Source organism: Bidens hawaiensis, unplaced genomic scaffold (genome assembly GCF_021521415.1).
Source record: "Bidens hawaiensis isolate Kalapana, Puna unplaced genomic scaffold, B.hawaiensis_p1.1 tig00051072_1, whole genome shotgun sequence".
Lineage (NCBI taxonomy): Eukaryota > Viridiplantae > Streptophyta > Magnoliopsida > Asterales > Asteraceae > Bidens > Bidens hawaiensis.
Genome location: NW_027506182.1, coordinates 88,548 through 108,714, shown reverse-complemented (window position 1 = coordinate 108,714; position 20,167 = coordinate 88,548). Strand labels below are relative to the sequence as shown.

General features: G+C 33.5%; 1 protein-coding gene and 1 long non-coding RNA gene across 2 annotated transcripts; both read right to left on the bottom strand.

Moving 5' to 3' along the window:
* Window positions 1–3,891: 3,891 nt before the first annotated feature.
* LOC143617001 (uncharacterized) lies at window positions 3,892–12,116 on the bottom strand. Its single transcript, XR_013150758.1, has 3 exons — window positions 11,521–12,116; window positions 4,743–4,922; window positions 3,892–4,194 (listed from the first exon to the last, which is right to left on the bottom strand). It is a non-coding gene; the product is annotated as an uncharacterized LOC143617001 (long non-coding RNA).
* Window positions 12,117–12,261: 145 nt separating this feature from the next.
* Window positions 12,262–15,854, bottom strand: LOC143617000 (putative FBD-associated F-box protein At1g55030). The gene is made up of 2 exons (XM_077089679.1): window positions 14,305–15,854; window positions 12,262–14,250 (listed from the first exon to the last, which is right to left on the bottom strand). The coding sequence occupies exon 1, from the start codon at window positions 15,833–15,835 to the stop codon at window positions 14,867–14,869; it is 969 nt and encodes a 322-aa protein (XP_076945794.1). The 5' UTR covers window positions 15,836–15,854; the 3' UTR covers window positions 12,262–14,250; window positions 14,305–14,866.
* Between the last annotated feature and the right edge of the window lie 4,313 nt (window positions 15,855–20,167).

Sequence of the window (20,167 nt, the reverse complement as noted above, 5' to 3'; positions counted from 1 at the left end):
ATCATCCACATATCAATAAATAGCAAAAAAATAAAAAAAATATTAATATCAATTTAATACTTCTTTTCAAAATATCAATACTAGCATGTAAATACCATATGCAATAACATTAACCCTGAGTTACTTACCGATTGCAACATCATCTTCGTAGACTGCCTTTGCACAATTACGCATCATTGAAGTAAGCGACACCAATTAAAAAAACAACAAATCAACATTCAATGTTATTGTTTTATAATGCCCTGTCTATTTTTTAACAAAGAAATACTTTCAACATCCATTAACATAATCAAACTATTACAAATTTTTATTGAAGGTAATAAATTGTTTTATATTGACATTCTTTATAAAAGAACAAAGAAATACCCTCAACATTCATGTGATTATAAATTTTGGTTTACAAACTTAGTATGTTAAATTTTAAAGATACTATTTATAAGCTGCACCAATTAAAAAGGGATAATTCCCAAAATAGTCCAAATGAAGAGAGAGAAGACCATAATAGTCAAAAAGTGATTAAAATTCCCAAAATAGTTCATGAAAACTTATCTACAGCGTAACATTGGTATTCGTGACGTGAGTTTTGTGAACCACTCACAGATTAACACGTGTAAAGGAACGTGAACGTTTCAACGAAATCTGTCTTCGTTGAGAGTTTTCAACCCAAAATCATTTTCTCAGAAATTCATCTTCTCCAACGCATTTCAGGTGAATTTCATCTTTTTTTGCATAAAAAGAAGAGTTGTCAGAAAAGATGGATTTTGTTACAAATTATTTAAATTCGATAGTTTTAGATGAAAGTTATCTTTTTTTTTTGCATAAGAAGAATAGTTGTATATAAAACTTTTTTGAAAATCATATCCACCACCCACTGCCCACCGCCATCATCAACCACCACCACCCACCGCCATCATCCACCATCACCACCAACCACCACCACCACCACCCACCGCCATCATCCACCACCACCACCCACCGCCATCATAGGGAAATTATTGTATTTTTTAAACTTTTTTGAAAATCATTTAACAAGACTAAATTCATTGGAAAAGATTGTTTTTTTGCAACTTTTTTGAAATTTCTCGTAGGAGACGAAATTCACCTGAAATGCGTCGGATGAGATTAATTTATGAGAAAATGATTTTGGGTTGAAAACTTTCGACAAAGATGGATTTCGTTGAAACTTTCACGTTCCTTTACACGTGTCAATCTGTGAGTGGTTCACAAAACTTACGTCACGAATACCAATGTCACGTTGTAGATAGGTTTCCATGGACTATTTTGGGAATTTTAATCACTTTTTTACTATTATGGTTTTCTCTCTTTTCATTTGGACTATTTTGGGAATTATCCTATTAGAAAACAGTAAATCAACATTCAATGTTATAAAGTGTTTTATAATGACATGTCTATTTTTTAAAAGAAACATAATTAAATGATCCCACGGTTTGTCTAAAATTTTTGTTCCATTTGATAAATTTTGGGCGCAAAATAACCGTTAAACAATGTAATTCAAATATGTGTAACAGTTATGAAAAATATATACCATATTAAAGGGGGTGTTTGGGATTCCTTATTTTGCCTTCTTATAACTTTTCATTAACTTAATAAGTTACAAGAAGATCCTTTCAATTGGCTAGAATCCCTTACTTGAACGAAACTAGATCTTGTGGAATCATATTGAATATTTGACGATACATTCCGTACCTTCGGATCATCCCTATAATATACAAAGACAAACTCCAGATATTTGAGATCTTTCTCTTTGAATAATATCTCAATTCCAGCGACGGTTTCATTAGATATCTTACAACTAGAATCGCTCTTTTTCCGATCCAGTCCCTCCACCACCGCGAACCCCAGTTAGATTCTGGCAATGGGCTTGGTTATGAACTTATAATCTATAATCTGATGATCAAGTCGATTCTATGATTATAAGTTCATTTCATACCGGACCAGATCGGAATAGGGTTATATACATTCTCATTGTGAGAAGGGGTCATTTGAGCATATCTAAATAGATACTATGTTTACATATGGATCCCTACGTCGTTACATTCCATTTAGGATTAGTACGCTAATCAATAAGATTGATGAAGTAGCAATTAATGCAAAAACAGGGTCATCATTCCCTTTGGTTCGCACAACCAAAAAATTATTCTGAGGGTCTGCAAGAAGATCAAAAAATAGTATAATTAATTCGTTGATTTCGGACAGGAAAAAACTTGGAGATGGAAGTCTTCTTTCGTTTCTCGACAGTGAAGTAAGACCAAGCTCATGAGCTTATTATCTCAGGTGTAATTTATGAAACTTTTCCTCTCACAATATAAGCAATCCCAAACACCTTATTACTTTTCAATAAGTTTATAAGTTAAACACCTTATTACTTTTCAATAAGTTTATAAGTTATAAGTTGGTGAAAATAAGCAATCCCAACTTGAAACAATATTAACAGTAAAAATATTATATAATAAAGTTTTGTAAAATATTATATGAATAATAAAACTAACGAAATAAAGTACTATTATACAATATCTCACGAGTTAACTTATGAACCAACATAAACAACTACAACGTTGTAAATTGTTGTCGCCGCATCATCGCACATGCAATCTACTAGTATTAAATAAGTCATTATGGGTTTCATAATCTCCGAGCTATTTTGAATAGCTTACATTTTATGACCTTATTTTTTAATAATAAAAGGTAAAACTCGGTATTTCAAATTATTTTGATTGACACATTGATTTGAATCTTTAATTTCTCTTTAGGTTAATTTGGTCCAATTCAAGCATACTTTATGTTATCATCATACCGACATGAGGTTTCACTCAACAAAAACACCGATTCCAAGTCCTATAGTTAACTAGTTAAGGGTTGTACTTGAACGTATGTATTATTATTGATTTGTGTTGATATATATTTTCATTCAATTGATCATGTCATCATCATCTTCATTCCTGGACACACCACCAATCAACATTCTTAATCTCTTTCAGTTAACAAGTTGTGATGGTAGAAATCGGGTGTTGGCTATGGAAGGACTCATGAGAATGAGAAGGATGAGTCCATAAGAGGCCTGAAAAAGGGGTGTTTCGGCCATAGGACGCTTGCAACTCGGTAATTAGTATGGTTTGCAATTGGAAGTCATACTGCACCAATACGTCAAGTTTTCATGCCAAGGCTTCTAGTTTTAGTCATAAAAGGGGTGTGCACCCACCAACGGAATTCGTCCTTGCTTGGTCACTTAACTTACGAGTGGCCTTATTTGAACTGTATCATAAAATATTCAACACATTCTAGTTTTAGTCACCTTATTAGAACTTCAATTTTACATCCTTCTAGTTCAAAAGGCTCTCTAAAGTTAATGTACATTTTGAATATATGAGATTAAACTCATTACTAATTATCACAATAATATTGTACTATTTATCATCTCAGACAAAATTGTGTTATATTGTTTTGCAAATTGAAAATATAGATACTTTATTTGGTTAGTATATATAGGCATATGCCTTGAGTTCCATATTCCCTTCCAACGGTTTGTGACACATGATATTAAGTCCCACAATTGCAGTGGCAAGTGGATGACTTTCACATAAATCTAAGAATTATGAATTAAAGATTCAAATCTAACCTGGCCCCGAAAGATGATATTATCAAGTCACGCGGGATCAGGATAATTTTATAGAAGCCAGGGGATCTTAAAAAGAAATAAAGGCCCACCATGGAGACTTGAAGTATGTAGAAGATTGCTTGTAACTAGCTGTCTATAATATGAACTTTTACATAGATAATTGTAGCCTTGGTCTTTGATTTGAGAGGGGGAGACTTAAAATTCTTCTAATAATCTATAAACAGTTTATTTGATAATTGAAGGATAGGAAATTCATCGACCCAAAACAGCGACTCAACAAAGAAACAAAAATTTAAATTTATGAAATACACACAATCTCTCTAGATTTAAACATTATAACTCCATGTAAGGTGAATCACCCATTTACCAAACTTGATATGTCAAACTGTTGTGCTAATAAAATTTAAACTGCATGTGTGCTGTCAACACAGAATACACAACAACCAAAGGAAGCCTACACATTAAAGAAAGAGCATTAGAAGAACTCTTAAATCTGAAAGTTGAACGGCCATGTTGCTTCCTGATTAAGCAAAGCTTGAGGATGTGGGCATCTGATACTGAAAGTTTAGAAAGCAACATATGACATATCAGTTGTGAGGAAAAAAAAAACCTTGAAAATTTTGAATACCCTTTAAACGGTACATAACGAGTAAGTTTAGGACGCGCCATAACATGTTGGGTTTGACTTGACAATCCTTCTCTTCAATTTTTTCAATTCATTAGACATTAATATATATTATTAAGTATTGAAATAAAAACATTAATTTTTATAAAAATGCTAATTAAATTTCTTCTGAATAAAACAGTTTAGGAGATCTTAAACACTTCATTGTGCTTTAAGCGACTTTAAACATTTTTACTTGTTTTACCCTGTAAACAGTACATCATAGTCTAAATGGACAAGTTTTGACACAAGTTGGTAGATCGCAGCCCCAGACTAATCTACTAGATCGAATTGCACAAAAATGCTTGTGCTAAGTGAAAACTTATGTTTTGTGATAAACACAGTGGATTTTTACTGCACTGAGAATTTTTGCTCGTGTCACTATTGTTAAAGTTGCATCATAGATTCATAGTCATGAATTCAAGGTAATGGAAAACTTACAATGGACGAAGACTGCCTTGGAGAAGGAGGAAGTTCAGCTATATTAACATCTGGTTGATCAATGTGAACATTTGCCTCCAACTTTCTCTTCTCTTGGGCCACCTTTTCTGTCTTCAACTTGGCCACCTTCTTAGCAACTGTCTCATCATCTACCTGCTGCATTGATCTCTTCTGTGGCACCTTCAATCGAAACAGGGAATCACTCAAAAACATTTTTGTCATCTCGTCTAATGAAAAGTTTTCTTTGTAAATCAAGAAATCTGGTGTATTCACTACAGTTAATACTAAATGTGATTTTTCCACATTTATTTTCTCTGTTCAGGAAAGTGTAAAACTAATAATTTTATGTCACACCCATTTAGTATCTAGAAAACTAAGGCCCGTGAAATAAATAAACAGGTCGATTAAACATAGAAACATAGAATCCCATTATGATAAAAAAAAAAACAATGATCGACACTATTTGATTAATGAGAAAACTGAAATATAAACTTCTACATGTTACAAGGTCCCCATGACCCACTATTAAAAACAAACCAAACTTAGCCTTCAAGCCAAATCAAAACAAAAATCGACTCCAAATAGTATTCCTCTGAACTAGAAATTATATATCAACCAAAATCAAATACATGTACTCACCAAAATAAACTTAATTAACCCATTAAAACACAAAACTGACCTAAAACCCTTAACCGGACTTGAACACGTACTTACTAGCTCACCAAGCTTCCCCATACCCATTTCACACCATTTCATGTTACCCTTAAACTAGGAAACTTTTACTCAGCTTCAAACTCTTTGATTTATGTCATTTATTCAATATCTTCCTTATCTAATTTATTTTCAAAACGCTTCTTTTTAATCATTCGTTCTCCTGCTTGATATTAAGCAGGATACTTACCCATTGACTTTGTATTAAATGCATTTCTGTTTATAGCTTAACTATATTTTAAGACAAATACTGTGGTTGTTATTGATTATCATAGATTTAACCTTAGTTATCTCCTTTCCTTGTATGTACTTTGTATTCTGTCTAATAGAGTAAGCTTTTACACAAAATATCCTCTCTTATATGGTATCAAGAGCCTTATGCTCACACGAGTCTGATCCCTATTCTTTTTTTCTTCCACCACTCTTTTTCCGAGCCTTATACTCACAGCCTCAACCAAATTTACCATTACTGATTACCCGCACAAGCACTAATTTCCCTGTGTGGCACAAACAGGTTTATTCAATCCTAGTCGGAAAATAAATCAATTTTGGAGAGGGTGCCAACTTCAGAAAATCCAACTTGTTGCTCTCATTCCAACAAGATAACAACACTCCAACAAGATATTTGGAGTCAACTTCCAAAGATATGAAAATCAACTACGCGTATAACATTTCACTCAAACAGAATATACGCTTTTACAGTTTTACATTTTATTCACAACAAATATCTAAGAACAAGACAATGCTTCTTCTGCAAAATAGCATTGTGATCTAAGATATAAAGTAAAGAAGTTCCTTCTTAACCTTTTACAATCTCCTTTAGTACTTACTATATTTTTTCCTTGAAAACACATAAGAAAGATCATATACCATATCCATTTGCTAGTGAGCCTATCTTAATTAACAAAGAAACTGAACTTATAGTTACGAAGCAATCTTTAACTTCACTTCTAAATAAATTGCAAAAAGTCACAAAGGAATGATTAAAAAGAATATGGAGACAAATACGCAGATCATCAGGGCATGTATATACCTGAGAAAAATCCATGATGAATGTGGCACTAGGAGAGTTCTCAAGAAATTTGTTACTGACTTGAGTGGGTACTGTAGCTATTTGGTCTTCCTGCTTCCGGTATGCCATATTAATCTTCAAACATTTCAAGTTATCGAATGGACAAGGTTCATGTGAGAGTTGATCCAGGCATAATAAGAGTGTCTTGGTACATAATATGCAAACAAATAAACAAAAATAAGGAAATTAGAAACTTTCAGCAGTAACAGTGTAAAAGATCGTACACCTTACTTTGTCGGGACAGTTTAACGTTTATATTATGTACTTTTTGTTTTTCAATAACACAATAAAACTCGTAACTATTTCAAGTCTTAGGAATCCTATAAAAGAATAAGTGTAAAGATAAATAGCAATAACCATGAAAATTGGTATTTGTATACCTCAACTATATCCAAACTAACAACCAGAAACTTGGTGCTGCGAAGTTTGGGAAACAAATTAAGTAGCACTGGAACAAATTTCTCCTGGAAATAAGGGAGCTGTTTGTAATAGGGCATTGACAAGGAAAGATTCACTTTCTCAAGAGAGTCCAAACCCACGCTGGACAACTGCGGAGACTCAAACATGAATGAACATTTTACAGAAGCCGTAAGATTCTTAAGTTTTGGAGCGACCACATTGAAAGCATCTGGATATAACATGAAATCCGTAATTGTGAGATTAGAAAGTTCTGGAGCACATATATTGAAAATCTTTAAGTCAAACATGCAACACTTATGTAAAGTGAGATCCCTTAGGTTAAGGCACTTGGAAAAGAAGTCAAGGCTCTCCTCTCCTTGACGACCAAAATGCAAATTACTCAAAAACACAGTTTCTAACGCTGGAAAATCCCAAACTAAATTTGGTAGGCAGCTGGCGTCATGTTGATCGACATATTGTTTACTTACTGCAAGGGTGAGATGTTTGAGAGTATGAGAACTGAAAAGACATTCTGGGACCTGAAAGAACGCCCTAGCGAGCCATGTCATTTTCAGTTCCGTAACATTATGCTGAAATGCATAGTTTACAACGCTTTTCACAACAGAGGGTCTGGCTGATCCTGTTACTGTGAGCTGAACTTTAGAAAGTGCTACATCATTTCTTCTATGAGATAGAACATGCCTCACAAACTTGGAAAACATAGACTGTGTACGAAATTCGTGATAATTTAAACTGAGATGGTCAGTTGATTTCCAAAAAGGCTCCCACCTGTGAGACAGTGTACTAGTCTGAAGAACATATTTCATGTCGAGGAAAGAGAGAATATGATGAATAATATCATCAGGTAAATTTCTGTTTCTATCTTCGTTTCCTTCTTCTTCCTCTTCAATGTTACTTGTTTCGTCATGTATCACATCCATCTGTCAGGAATTTATTCTTTTATTTAGACCGGGTTTGCGTTTCAATCACCTGAAAAATTTTAAAGTATATCAGTATAATACTTAATATTCATACTGAAGAGATATTCTCAAATTAATATTGTCACTCTATATAAGGTAGCGGAATAAAAATGTTTTCAGGATTAGGAATGGTTAAAAATACCACACTATAAGGCCATGTGTTATGAGTACGGGAAGAGGATGCAGGGATGATGCGGCAGGTGGGTTGTGCGGTGATGCAGTAAACACCACGCCACCGCCTCCTTTTACACCGCAAAAATGGATGGTGGGAGTGACCACCACTCCGCTCGCCATTCAACCAATATATGACCGGTGCCAAAAATTAATTGGATGGTAAACGGTAACTTTAACAATTTTTTTTAAAACTTAACCTCTATAAAAAGAACAAAAATTAGTCAAATAAACACAAAATTCTTTTAACCCTCTTCAAAAAAATGGATCCAAACAAGCCAAATTACAACAGTCAATTATCAATCACCCGGTTATACACCACAATTCGATCCTATGCTTTTCCACAAATTAAACCTGTCGTTACCCTCAATTCGATCGTACTCCGTTTACTTGCTAAGAAAGCTCAGTTATTACTTGTCACTTACCGAAAAAGAACAAGATATAATGAGCACTTTAACCACATATTAAACTCTCTAATTACTAATTGTGCATTTTGTATACTTCTAGTTTGTAGATTTCGAAACATTAGATGATATTAATAGATAGAAATTGGCAGAAAACTGGATCAACCAAGTACATCGATTGTGAAACTAGGGTTTAAACTTCAGATTAATAAATTATAGGACAACAGAAGATCAAAGGCAGACTTGTAAAGCGATGATCAATGAGCTATTGCAGAAAGAATATATCGTTTTACCTTTGAGGATTCGTAAACCGGACGAGTTAGAGGGATTGGTTACCCATGTCGTATAATCTTTGCCGTTTCTTAAGAAGTTCGAAATGACACATGTAATGACTCAAAATCTGACGTATGTATGAAACTTTGGGCTTATGTAGCATATATAATTTTGGGCTTATGCATTTTCGTTTCTTGTGTAAAAATCCCATTTTAAACATATTAAAGGTCAACGGAATATCCTGCTTTTACATCTTGATCTAGAGAACTTTGGGAATTTAATTTGGTAAAGACTAAAGAGGAAACCGGAAAAATCATCTGTGAGGTGTGGTCACTTTAGCGACTTTCGTCAAATTAGTTCTTTGTTTTTGTTGTTTTTTTTTCACTAACTGGACCATTCATGTTTCCCAATTATCTACGGGTTTGTAAAATATATTAGATTTTACATGATCATTGATAATATCCTTTGTTTTTAATTGATCAACACCTCTTCTCTTCGAAAAGCATATTCTAGATTCAAATTTCAAAATTGATTTCAAACAAACAATTTCTAATTCAATCGGACACTGCAGCAACAATGTCTTCTAATTTAACTTCCGCACCCTGAATTTTTTGTGCCATTTTTTCCTCTGATCATTGTTTCTTAAATGCTTATACTATGGTCGATCATGATTAAGGATTCTCGCCTTCTTGATCGGATGTGAATCGAATTTGTGATTAAAACTGATTATGTGGTTTTGTGTTACACTATGATGACCGTTGTTGTATTTGCCCCCGATGATCAAATATAAATAGCATTCCATCTATATATCTTGATTCCATTCTAACACTTCTTGATCACCCCTTTTAGTTGATCAATTTCTTTATTAAATACTTGAAAACAGTTCTTGATCGGACTTCCTAAATCGATTTCTTCAGTAACCGCTCTGATACTAACTGTTGGCAATCAACTGAACTATAACACAATTAACACTAGAACATTGGATCTCTATTATCATTCACACGTTTCTACATCAATACATATATGTATATATACCTAACTTACCGACGCCTCGAAAAGACGCGACGCTTAAGAAAATAACGGTTATCCCTAATTTACCTCATCACAATTTTATCCCTGCTGCCTAATTACATTATCTAACTTTGAAACTCAAACACACTTTGACCCCTAAGTTTAATTTAAACTTTCAACACTTTACTTTTAATTAGATGTCTAGAATATAAATTTTCTAAATAGATAATTGTAGCCATGATTTCTGATTTGAGAAGGGGGGACTTAAACTTCTTCTTTTCAGTTTTGAATGGTGACTCAAACACTCATCTACTATCTACTCCTAAACTATATCAAGAAATAATCCACCCGTACTAGGATCTGAACCATCGTCTTCTCCCGAAAAGGCAAAAGCCTTTGTCACCTAGCCAATGCTGGAATGGCACTTAAAATTCTTCAAATTGTCTGTAAACAATTTATTTAATTGTTGCAAGGAAGGATATTCATCGACCCAAAAAAGACAACCCAACAAAGAAAAACAATTCAAATGTATGAAATACGCATCATCTCTGGATTTAACATTATCTATTTAACAAATTGTTTGTACTACTACGACTTTAAGTTGGTCGCGCGTAGTTTACTGTGTGCTATTGACACATAACACACATTATTAACGAAAAGCATTGAAAGAACTCTTATTCTGAAGGTTGAACTGCCATATGTTGTTTCCTGATCAGTGATCACTAATGATCACTAAGCAAAGCTTGAGAATGCGGGCATCTGAAACAGATTTAGAAAGGTATCAAATCAATTGTCAGAAAAAGAAAAAGAAATGACTAACTTAACAAAAGAATTGCAAAGTATTACTAATGACCTCCCTATCCAGCTTTTTAATATATCCCCCTTTCCTTATGCTAATGAGACATCTAAATCTCAGAGATCAGTAACTTTCATTTTGCAAAAGCTCATTCTAGAAAAGGCATTTATGATCTTTTACCTTAAAAATTAAAACAACTATAAAAGCATTTACCGTACTAAAATGGTAAAAACCATTTAGCTTAAGATTGAAGAAAGAAGTAACAGTTAGATATATGTAAACGAAAATAACTGGCAGCTGTTACCGCACACTTTTCAGCAGCAATCAGTCATGTTTACAGGTTGCAAACCATAGCACAAGGACTAAAATTTAATGGCGGGCCACAAAAAAACCATTATTATAAAGATTATAACTAAAATTCTTTGTATAAAAACAGTTTACGAGATCATAAAACACCTCATTATGCGTTGGGCGACTTTCTACTGGTTACCGTTTTAGCATGTTTTCTATGTAATTAAATTTCCAGTTTGACTTATTTGACCTTTAAAATAGTACATTGTAGTCTAAATTGACCCATTCTGACAAAATTTGGTTGATCGTAGCCCCCCCACTATACTCAACCTTAATAAAATGCTAGTGCGGTTGTGCCAAATGAACATTATGTTTTATGATAAGCACACTGTATGTTTGCTGCGCTGATAAATATCGCTCATATCACTATTGTAAAACTTGCATTAAGATTCATATCATGAACTCAAGGTAATGGAAAGCGTACAATGGATGAAGACTGTCTTGGAGAAGGAGGAAGTTCAGCTATATTAACATCTGGCTGATCAATGTGAATATTTGCCTCCATCTTTCTCTTTTCTTGGGCCACCTTCTTTTGAGTCTTCAACTTGGCCACCTTCTTAGCCATAGTCGACTCATCATCTACCTGTGGCATTGATCTATTCTGTGGTACCTTCAATCGAAAAAGGTAAATAGGTAATTACTACAATTTTGTCCTCTTTCCGAGGAATAGTTTCCAATGTAAATCTAGAGGCATTCAATACAATTAAAGTTAAATGTGATTTTTCCACATTTATTTTCTCTGTTTCAGGCAAGTGTAAAACTAATAATTTTATGCCACACTCATTTACTGAGTAGAAATAAAGGCCCAGGCATGCAACGGTATCCAGATCGAGTAAGTACACACAAGATTTCTGGTAAAGTGGCCTCACATGGACTCTATTTATACAATACTTTAGACCAATCCTAGTCTAATACGAAAACTAACAAACTCTAACTTCATAAACATTAATTCAAAAAACTAAAAACTAAATCTGCAATTAAGGAGTTACTCAGCTTCCTTCTTCATTCATAATTTTAAATTTTGTGTATCTTTCATTTCAGAATTGTCCCCAAAAGAAAACTTCAAATTTAAACATGTTAAGATTACATAAATAGTAGTAAAATTGATTTATAAGTGACTAAAAGTACTTTTTAAGTTTATACTTATAAGCGGGTAGGTGCATAATCGGTTAAGATGGAATAAGCTGTATGAAGCCACGAGATTGGAAATATCGGCATTGATTGGGTGAAAATTTAGTTGAGATGTGAAGTGGTTTACCGCTCTACATTAAAAATGCTCACTGGAGGTCGAATATGCACATCCACAGACATTAATGATGCAAGATTTGTCATGGGTGGCTCTTACCTGATCTTGTGATGTGTTGAGGATTTAGGCAAAAAATCGATTGGGGAGGGTGTCAATAAAATTGCAGAGAATCCAACTTGTTGCTCTCCAATATGCAAGTCCCTCATAATTACAGGACTCCATATCTCAATGTCTCTGTGTGACACATAGCAACACTCCAACACGATATTTGGAGACAGCTTCCAAAGGCATGTAAATCAATTACGAGTATAAGATTTCACTCTAATAGAAGATATGATTTTATGATTTTACATTTTATTAGCATCAAATAATTTTTAGCAACCTATTTTTTTTCCTTAACAAGAAGTATCATATATTATATCAGTTTTCTAGTGAGCCTATGATGTGTTGCAAAACACATTTTTTTTCACACTTGTTTTTATATTAATCTATATTATTTCAGAATATTTAATGCTTAATATTAGTTGGTTTAACATAAACTTCCACGTGTTAGGAATTATAGTTAACCATGTACGAGAGGAGCGGAAAACGAGGCTAAATGATGTAAAGATAGCTCACATGGTGATCATCATGAAGACCGAGGAATAAAAAAAATAAAACAATAAAAATTTGCTTAAGAACTCCGCCGTGCTACGCGACAGAGTTGGGAGAGGGTGTCGCGATATGTTGGGTGCTAGCAAAACTGGCCGACTATTTTGTTCATTGCGCTACGCGGCGGACTTGCTGAAGACCCGTCCCGATACGTGACGGGGTGTTTGTCGGTTTAAAATTTTGAAACCTTGTTTAAGCTATTTATCAACCTTAATCGCATTTTTCCACCCTATACGACTTCCAATGATTTTTGGAGTTCCTAGAGGCTGTGGAGATCAAATCTTGAAGGTATAGAGCTTTGGGATCGAGATTGGAGCTTAAACATGTTCGGTTTTGATTTTAAACATTCATATACATCTTTGTATCATGAATTCTTGTTTGTTCCAGACTTGTTAGATGATGTTCTTGACTGTTATGAGCAGCTAAATAGTTATACTATCTAGGTTTGGTTGATTACTATGTTATTTTGATGAAATTTTCGGTTTTGGATTGATTTTGATTGATTAATGCTTTGGTAAAAGTTTTGATTGTTCTGGTTTGTGATGTTCATACATATATTGTGTTGATTCATAATTAATATGTTGTTCCTTATGTTTGATTATTGAAAAAGGTTCATTAGTATATTCTTGTTAGGTTACTTCATGTTTGTGACTAGTTTGTGGATATAGTCGATATATTCCATAAGAGTGTTTGTTAAGAGTTTAAAAACACTTTATATTCTACCACTGTAGAGACCATGAGGTGATTTAGTGTCACCTATCTTTATCTTTTGTGGGTTTGAATAGTAATTGCACGGGAGTGAGTTGCCATATATTCCTTTAGGTTATTGCATAATCGAGTCATAGCCAAGATAATTAAAATACCCCTTTATACTGTTAGGTATATTATGTTTAGAGAGACCGTGAGGTTATTTGAACTTTGGGTACCTAAGTATATTAGGTGAGGTGAGACTCAGAGGTGATCCGAACCACTAATCCGTTGAGCTTTACGCATCATTTAAGGTTCTTAGGCATCGTTGGTGAGACCGGGAGGTGAACTAGTGTACTTTAGTATTCCTTGTGTCATAACTTCAACTACCGGTTTATCAACCAACATTCCATTTCCGACATCTTTCAAATAACTAGTAGGATTCCTTACATAAGTATTTGTTCTTCATATGTGATTAAAACCCGATTCTCTAATGCCTTGTATCTCCGTTTCTTTTGAAACCTTTTCATTTAATCACCTTTTAGTTTAGTAATTTCATTTTAAATAGTTTTCATAGAAATCAAAAATCAAAAGTACGTTACTTTAGGTTTATTATTTAGAGTTTTTCCCATAGTGTACGTCATAGGTTTGTTATATGGTCTCTTGCTTACTAAACTGTGACAGGTACACCCATTTGTGTGTGGTTAATTTAGTAATTCTATTTTTAAAACTTGGTTGATTATAATATATACACATCTCACACATCAGCCTATAACTGAACTTCTAGTGATCGTTCACTAAATAAAACACCAGACAGATATACAACATTTTTTAACTTCAATTTTAAAAAGTCACAAAGGAACGATTAAATAGAATATAGTGGAAAATGTGGATTGTCTAGTCACGTACCAGAGGTAAATCCATGATGAATCTGGCATTGGGAGAATACTCAAGAAAATAGTTTCTGACTTGAGTCGGTACCGTAGCTATATGACACGTTTGCTTCCGTGACGCCTTGTTAATCTTCAAACACTCCAGTTTATTGAATGGGCAAGGCCGGTATGCGAGTTGATCCAGGCATAGTGAGAGAGTCTTGGTACATAATATGCAAACAAATAAACAGAATTAAGAATATATATGTATATATATTATTTCAGCATTGTCTTATACAAACAAAAAGGATAAGAAGCAATAAGTACAAGAAAGCAATGTGTGTGTGTGTGTGTTTTTTTTTGTTTTTTTTACATGAAGATCCTCTTTACTTGATCTCCCAATACTTAATAAATATCTCAAGTTATATCAACAATCCCCAACTCTTTTAGTGAGGGACAAAGAAAATCGTATTCCAGACTTTGTCCGAACAGTTTAACGTTTATATTACAGACATAATTTTCTTTATCCACAAAACAATAAAACTACTTAACGTCTTAGGAAAAAAATAAAACAATACGTGTATGGACAAATAGAAATAACCATGACAATTGGTATTGTTTACCTCAACTATATCCAAATTAATGACCAGAAATTTGGTGTTGTGGAGTTTGTGAAACAAATCGAGTATCAGCGGAAAAAATCTCTTCTGCTCATAATGAGGCATTGACAAGGAAAGGTTCACTTTTTCAAGAGAATCAAAACCCTCTGTAGTCAATTGCAGAGATTCAAACGTGAGTGAAGATTTATCAACAGTAGCCTTGACACTTGCGGTAAAATTTCCAAGTTTCGGAGCGACCACATTGAAAACATCTGGAAATGAAGTAAAATCCGTTATTGTGAGATCAGAAAGTTCTGGAGCGCGGATGTGGAAGATCTTTAAGCCATACATGCAACACTTGTGTAAAGTGAGATCCCTTAGGTTAACACACTTGGAAAAGAGGTCAACGCTCTCATCTCCTTTATCACCGAAATGCATATTACTCAAAAACACAGTTTCTAAAACTGGAAAATCCCAAACTAATATTGGTATGCAGCTGGTGTTGTGTTGATAGAAAGATTGATCACGGGTTGCAAGGGTGAGATGTTTCAGGGTTTCAGAACTGAAAACACATTCGGGGAACTGAAAGAATTTCCTAGCGAACCATGTCATGTTCAGTTCCCTAACATTATGCAGATATGCATACTTTACAATGCTTCTAACAACCGAGGGGCTGGTTGATCCTTTGAGCGTAAGCTGAACCTTAGACAGATCAGCATCATTGTTTCTATTAGATATGATGTGCTTCACGAATTTCGAAAACAATGATTGTGTACGAAATTCGCTACAATTCAAATTGAGATAGTCTGTTGATTTCCAAAAAGGCTCCCAGTTGTGAGACAGTGTACTTGTTTGAACAACATATTTCATGTCAAGAAAAGTCAGAATGTGGTGAATCAGATCACCCGGAATAATGCGGTTTCCATCTTCGATTCGTTCTTCTTCCTCCTCAATGATACTTGTTCGATTATGCATCGAATCCATATGACATGCACTGTGTACAATCTGCAACCATTCGATATGGCTAGAGTCAGAAATCAATTAATGCTTTCAATCCGGTTTTGTATTTCAATCATCTGAAATCTTTTAACGTAATAATACTTAAATCTTATACTATAAAGTAGCAGAATAAAAATGTTTTGAGGAATAGAAAAGGATCTAAAAACCACATAAGTGTATGTGTGTTATACGTGCGCAATGAAGATACAGGGATGATGTGGCAGGAGCCATGGTGCGGTAAACACCACGCAGCCCTCTTTTACACTTGAAATTGCATGGTGGGAGTGGCAACCGCCCCACCCTTCACTCATCCAAAAAAATTGATCGTTGCAGCACATCAGACGGTTGATAAAGGTAACTTCAATTAATTTTATTGTAGTTTAACTTCTATAAAAACAACAAAAAATATAACCAAATCAAACACAAAAAAATTTTCAACTCTCCTCAAAGAAATGGATCCAAACGATCCAAATTACCCCCAACAATAATTTCCAATCACCCAGTCATCTAATGCAATTCAATCCTATGCTTTTGTCACAAAACTTATCGTTTTTCACGATTTGATACTCCATTTACATACTAAGAAAGTTAAGTTATTGCTTGTCACCAACCCAAAAAAGAACAAGATACATATCCTACGCACTTTAAGCATCTATTAAACTTTTTACGTCCCCTTGAAAGGTTTTAACGACTGTAAACTTCTTTGAAAAAATATTACGCTTACTAATCGTGCTATTTGTATGCTTCTTTGTAAATTTTGAAACATTAATTACTCTGAATATTATGATGCTACATGCTATTAACATTGATCCACGCCTAATGCCACAGAAGATAATGATTAACATGACTACACGTCTTTAAGATCGATCCAATTTAGCATAAAACTGGATCAACCAAGTACACCGATTCGTGAAACAAGGGTTTAAATTTAAGATTCCAGGAGAACAAAAATTTAGATCGATCCATGCTCGTTGCATGCTATTAAGACCGATCCAAGAACTAAACATTATAACAACGAAGATAATGATGAACATTATCACACATTTTTAATTATTCAATAGTTGATAAAAAATAATTTGCAGAAATCTGAATCAATGAAGTACATCGAATGTGAAACTAGCTAGGAGTTAAAATTCAGATTAACAGAAGATCGATGATTCACTGCAGAAACTAAAAATTGTTTTACCTTGAGTATTAATCGTGATTGGCAATAGATGATTAATTAGTAAACGGGCGAATTAGAATTAAAATTATAATTAGGGGATCGGTTTCCAATGTAATGTAATCTTTGCCGTTTCTTATAAATTTCAAAATGATAATGACAAAATATTAAAGGCTTAAAGTCTGCATTTAATTCTTGCTTTATATCTCTTTTTTTTTTGAACAGCCCTGCTTTAATCTTACCCGGAGAATCTTCAGAAATATTTTAATTTGGTATATTAGTTAAGATAATAACAATAATAAATTAAAATTTATATTCGGTTATAGTTTATAAGGCCAACTTATTTTACAAATGGGAACAAAATGAGAAGTATGAGAAGGAATTTTTAGTCACACATAAAAACTCTTAAAAAATTAATAGAAAATAATAACTCAAAATTTAATAAGAAGCCGAAAAAAGTCAAAACATAAAAAGGTTTCCACCGTCTTTCTCGTTTTAAAAAAAACACAAAGATGAGTGAAAAAGATCATTTTGTCTTTTTGTTTATCATTGTGTTTTGTATTAATTTTCGTCATTGATGGTCTTTTTTCCTTAAAATTGTTTTTTTTTCTTGATATTGTGTTATACCACTCAACATTGTGTTATATTTTGTTCGGTATTTTTTATATTTTGTGATTTATTGTGTCTTTATTTATTTTTTTAACAGGAATGACGGGGAAAACATTTTTGTTTTTTAAAATTTTTCGCTTTTTATTTATATTTTGATTTATGATTTTTATTATTATTATTATTTATTTTTGAATTTATTTTTAAGAGGTTTTTTGTGTGGTCACAACTCACAAATCCACCTCATAGTTCTCATTTTTGTCTCCCTTTGTATTTTAACTTTACCCATTATTAATTACTAAAGTTTAAAGATAAAGATTAAAGAAGTAATTAGCAATAATAAAACACTAATTGATAAAGATTAATCTATATATGGTATCTTGGTCGGGGCCAACATGAGTATAAACAAAAATTGGGTGGCGGTCTTGGTCAGGCCAATATGAATATAAACAATTGGGTGGCGGTCGTTGACTTTTTGATAAAGATTGTCGCTTTGAAATGCCTTAACACTGGACTTGGAATGCTTACTGTCTTATTACTTCTCCCTCTACAAAGCTTTGGGCAAAGTACTCAATGATTTGCAATCGATCCATGTGTAAAAAGTTTCTTTGGGGTGGCTGTGAGGATAAGAAAAAGATTCATTGAGTGTCTTGGAAGAGAGTAACAAAACCAAAATCAAACGGTGGGTTGGGATTAAGGCTACTTGAAGATATCAATATTGCTCTCCTCACAAAATGGGCTTATTTTTAAAAGGAAGAGCAAATTCTTTGGAGGAAAGTGGTCTCGGCTTTTCATATATAACTCGAGAGTCTCTTGGTTGATGGTTCCACTCAAAAAGTCCCTAACGAGGCTTGGAACAATATTGCTAGATTAATTCTTAAAGTCTATTTGGATAAATTGGATGGAAGACTGTAGTCTAGCTATATTCGAGGCAACTTTGTTGATGGTAGATGGATTCCTTTTTGGCTCGACCCATGGATCCTAAACGAACCATTGAAAATTGTATACCAAAATTTATTCGTTTGGAGAGAAAGAAAAAAAATTAACACTTTAGAATTTTATACATGGCAGAACCAAAACTTTATTTGGATATGGAGATGGATCCACTCCCTGCAATCAAGTTTGGAACTAAATGAATGGCAACAATGGATTAATTTGCTAAGTGCAAACTCAAGCTTCCAATATAGAGGACAAGTGGATGTGGGAAGGGGATGACCCAAACGCCTTTACAGTAAAAGTCTATTAAGTTGCTTTTAGATAAAAATGTTGGTTCGAATGTTTAATTCAAGTCCTCATGGAGCAAATGGATACCAAGCAAGTGCAATAGTTACATACGGAGGCAGGGCAAAGATGGTTCACATTTGTAGGTCCTTTTTGATTGAATCTAACAACTTTACTCGGATCAATCCGTGTTGTTAGCTAGCGGAAATCACTAACAACACTCGGATCTCGGATCTTAGTTTGTAAGATACAAAAGTAAGAAAGGTAGAAAAGTGAGAGTGTTTGGTGAGAGAAAGCTCTCTTTATTTTCTTGGAATTGATAAGTTAGGAAGGGTTGGTTGGAGAAATGGGTTAAGTGACCTTTTATATGGTTCCCATTTCTTCAACTTTTACATTTCGTCTTACAAAATAAACGTACTGAGGTACGTAATACACCGACTAAAAGCAAATATAAATACATACACAACCATAATACTAATATAGGATAGCTCTTGCTATCAACTTTGTTTATTTGGATTCTCAAATTTGCCCTCTATGTTATGTAGGGGAACTTCATTACACCCTTTTACTTTGTGCTCAATAGCGTTGGTTATTTGGCTATATCTATATCTATATTATATTATTAAGGAGGAGTTATGGACGAAAGGGTAAATTCACAATTAGAGCACGAGGGCAGAATCATCATTTCATAATATGGTAGAAAAAGTAATTTTTCATTACATCGTTTTGTTATTCAAGCGTATTGCACAAGTTTATAAAGCTTCACAAACTCTGGAAAAGACTATTTAATCCTTTTTAACATGCAAAAGGTTTGTCGTCTTTTAATCAGTTATAATTATTATTTAATAACTACATTAAGACATATAATAATGCACAAATAATTAATAACATTTAAGTATTATTATAAGGGGTTAGATGAATATATAATTCTTCAAATTCTATTTTTAAGAGTCCATCGGTTTCATGAAACATGTGAAACCCTTCACCTATTTTGTTAGATAATTATTGATTGAAGCCATTGAATTGGTATTGAATGAAGATGATTGCAATTAAATTCACCTCATTATTGAATGCCTTCTGTTTGTATATAAATATCTTCACTACCGATTGTTCCCCTTCATGGCTTCAATCTTCAAAGCATCTATTGTTCGCCCTACCCTATGTATCATTCAATTGGGGATTCAGATCAGCAGCTATACTTGCTTCTTATATGT

Coding starts and splice junctions, on each gene's coding strand:
- LOC143617000 (XM_077089679.1), bottom strand. CDS start 15,835: ATGAAATATGTTGTTCAAACAAGTACACTGTCTCACAACTGGGAGCCT.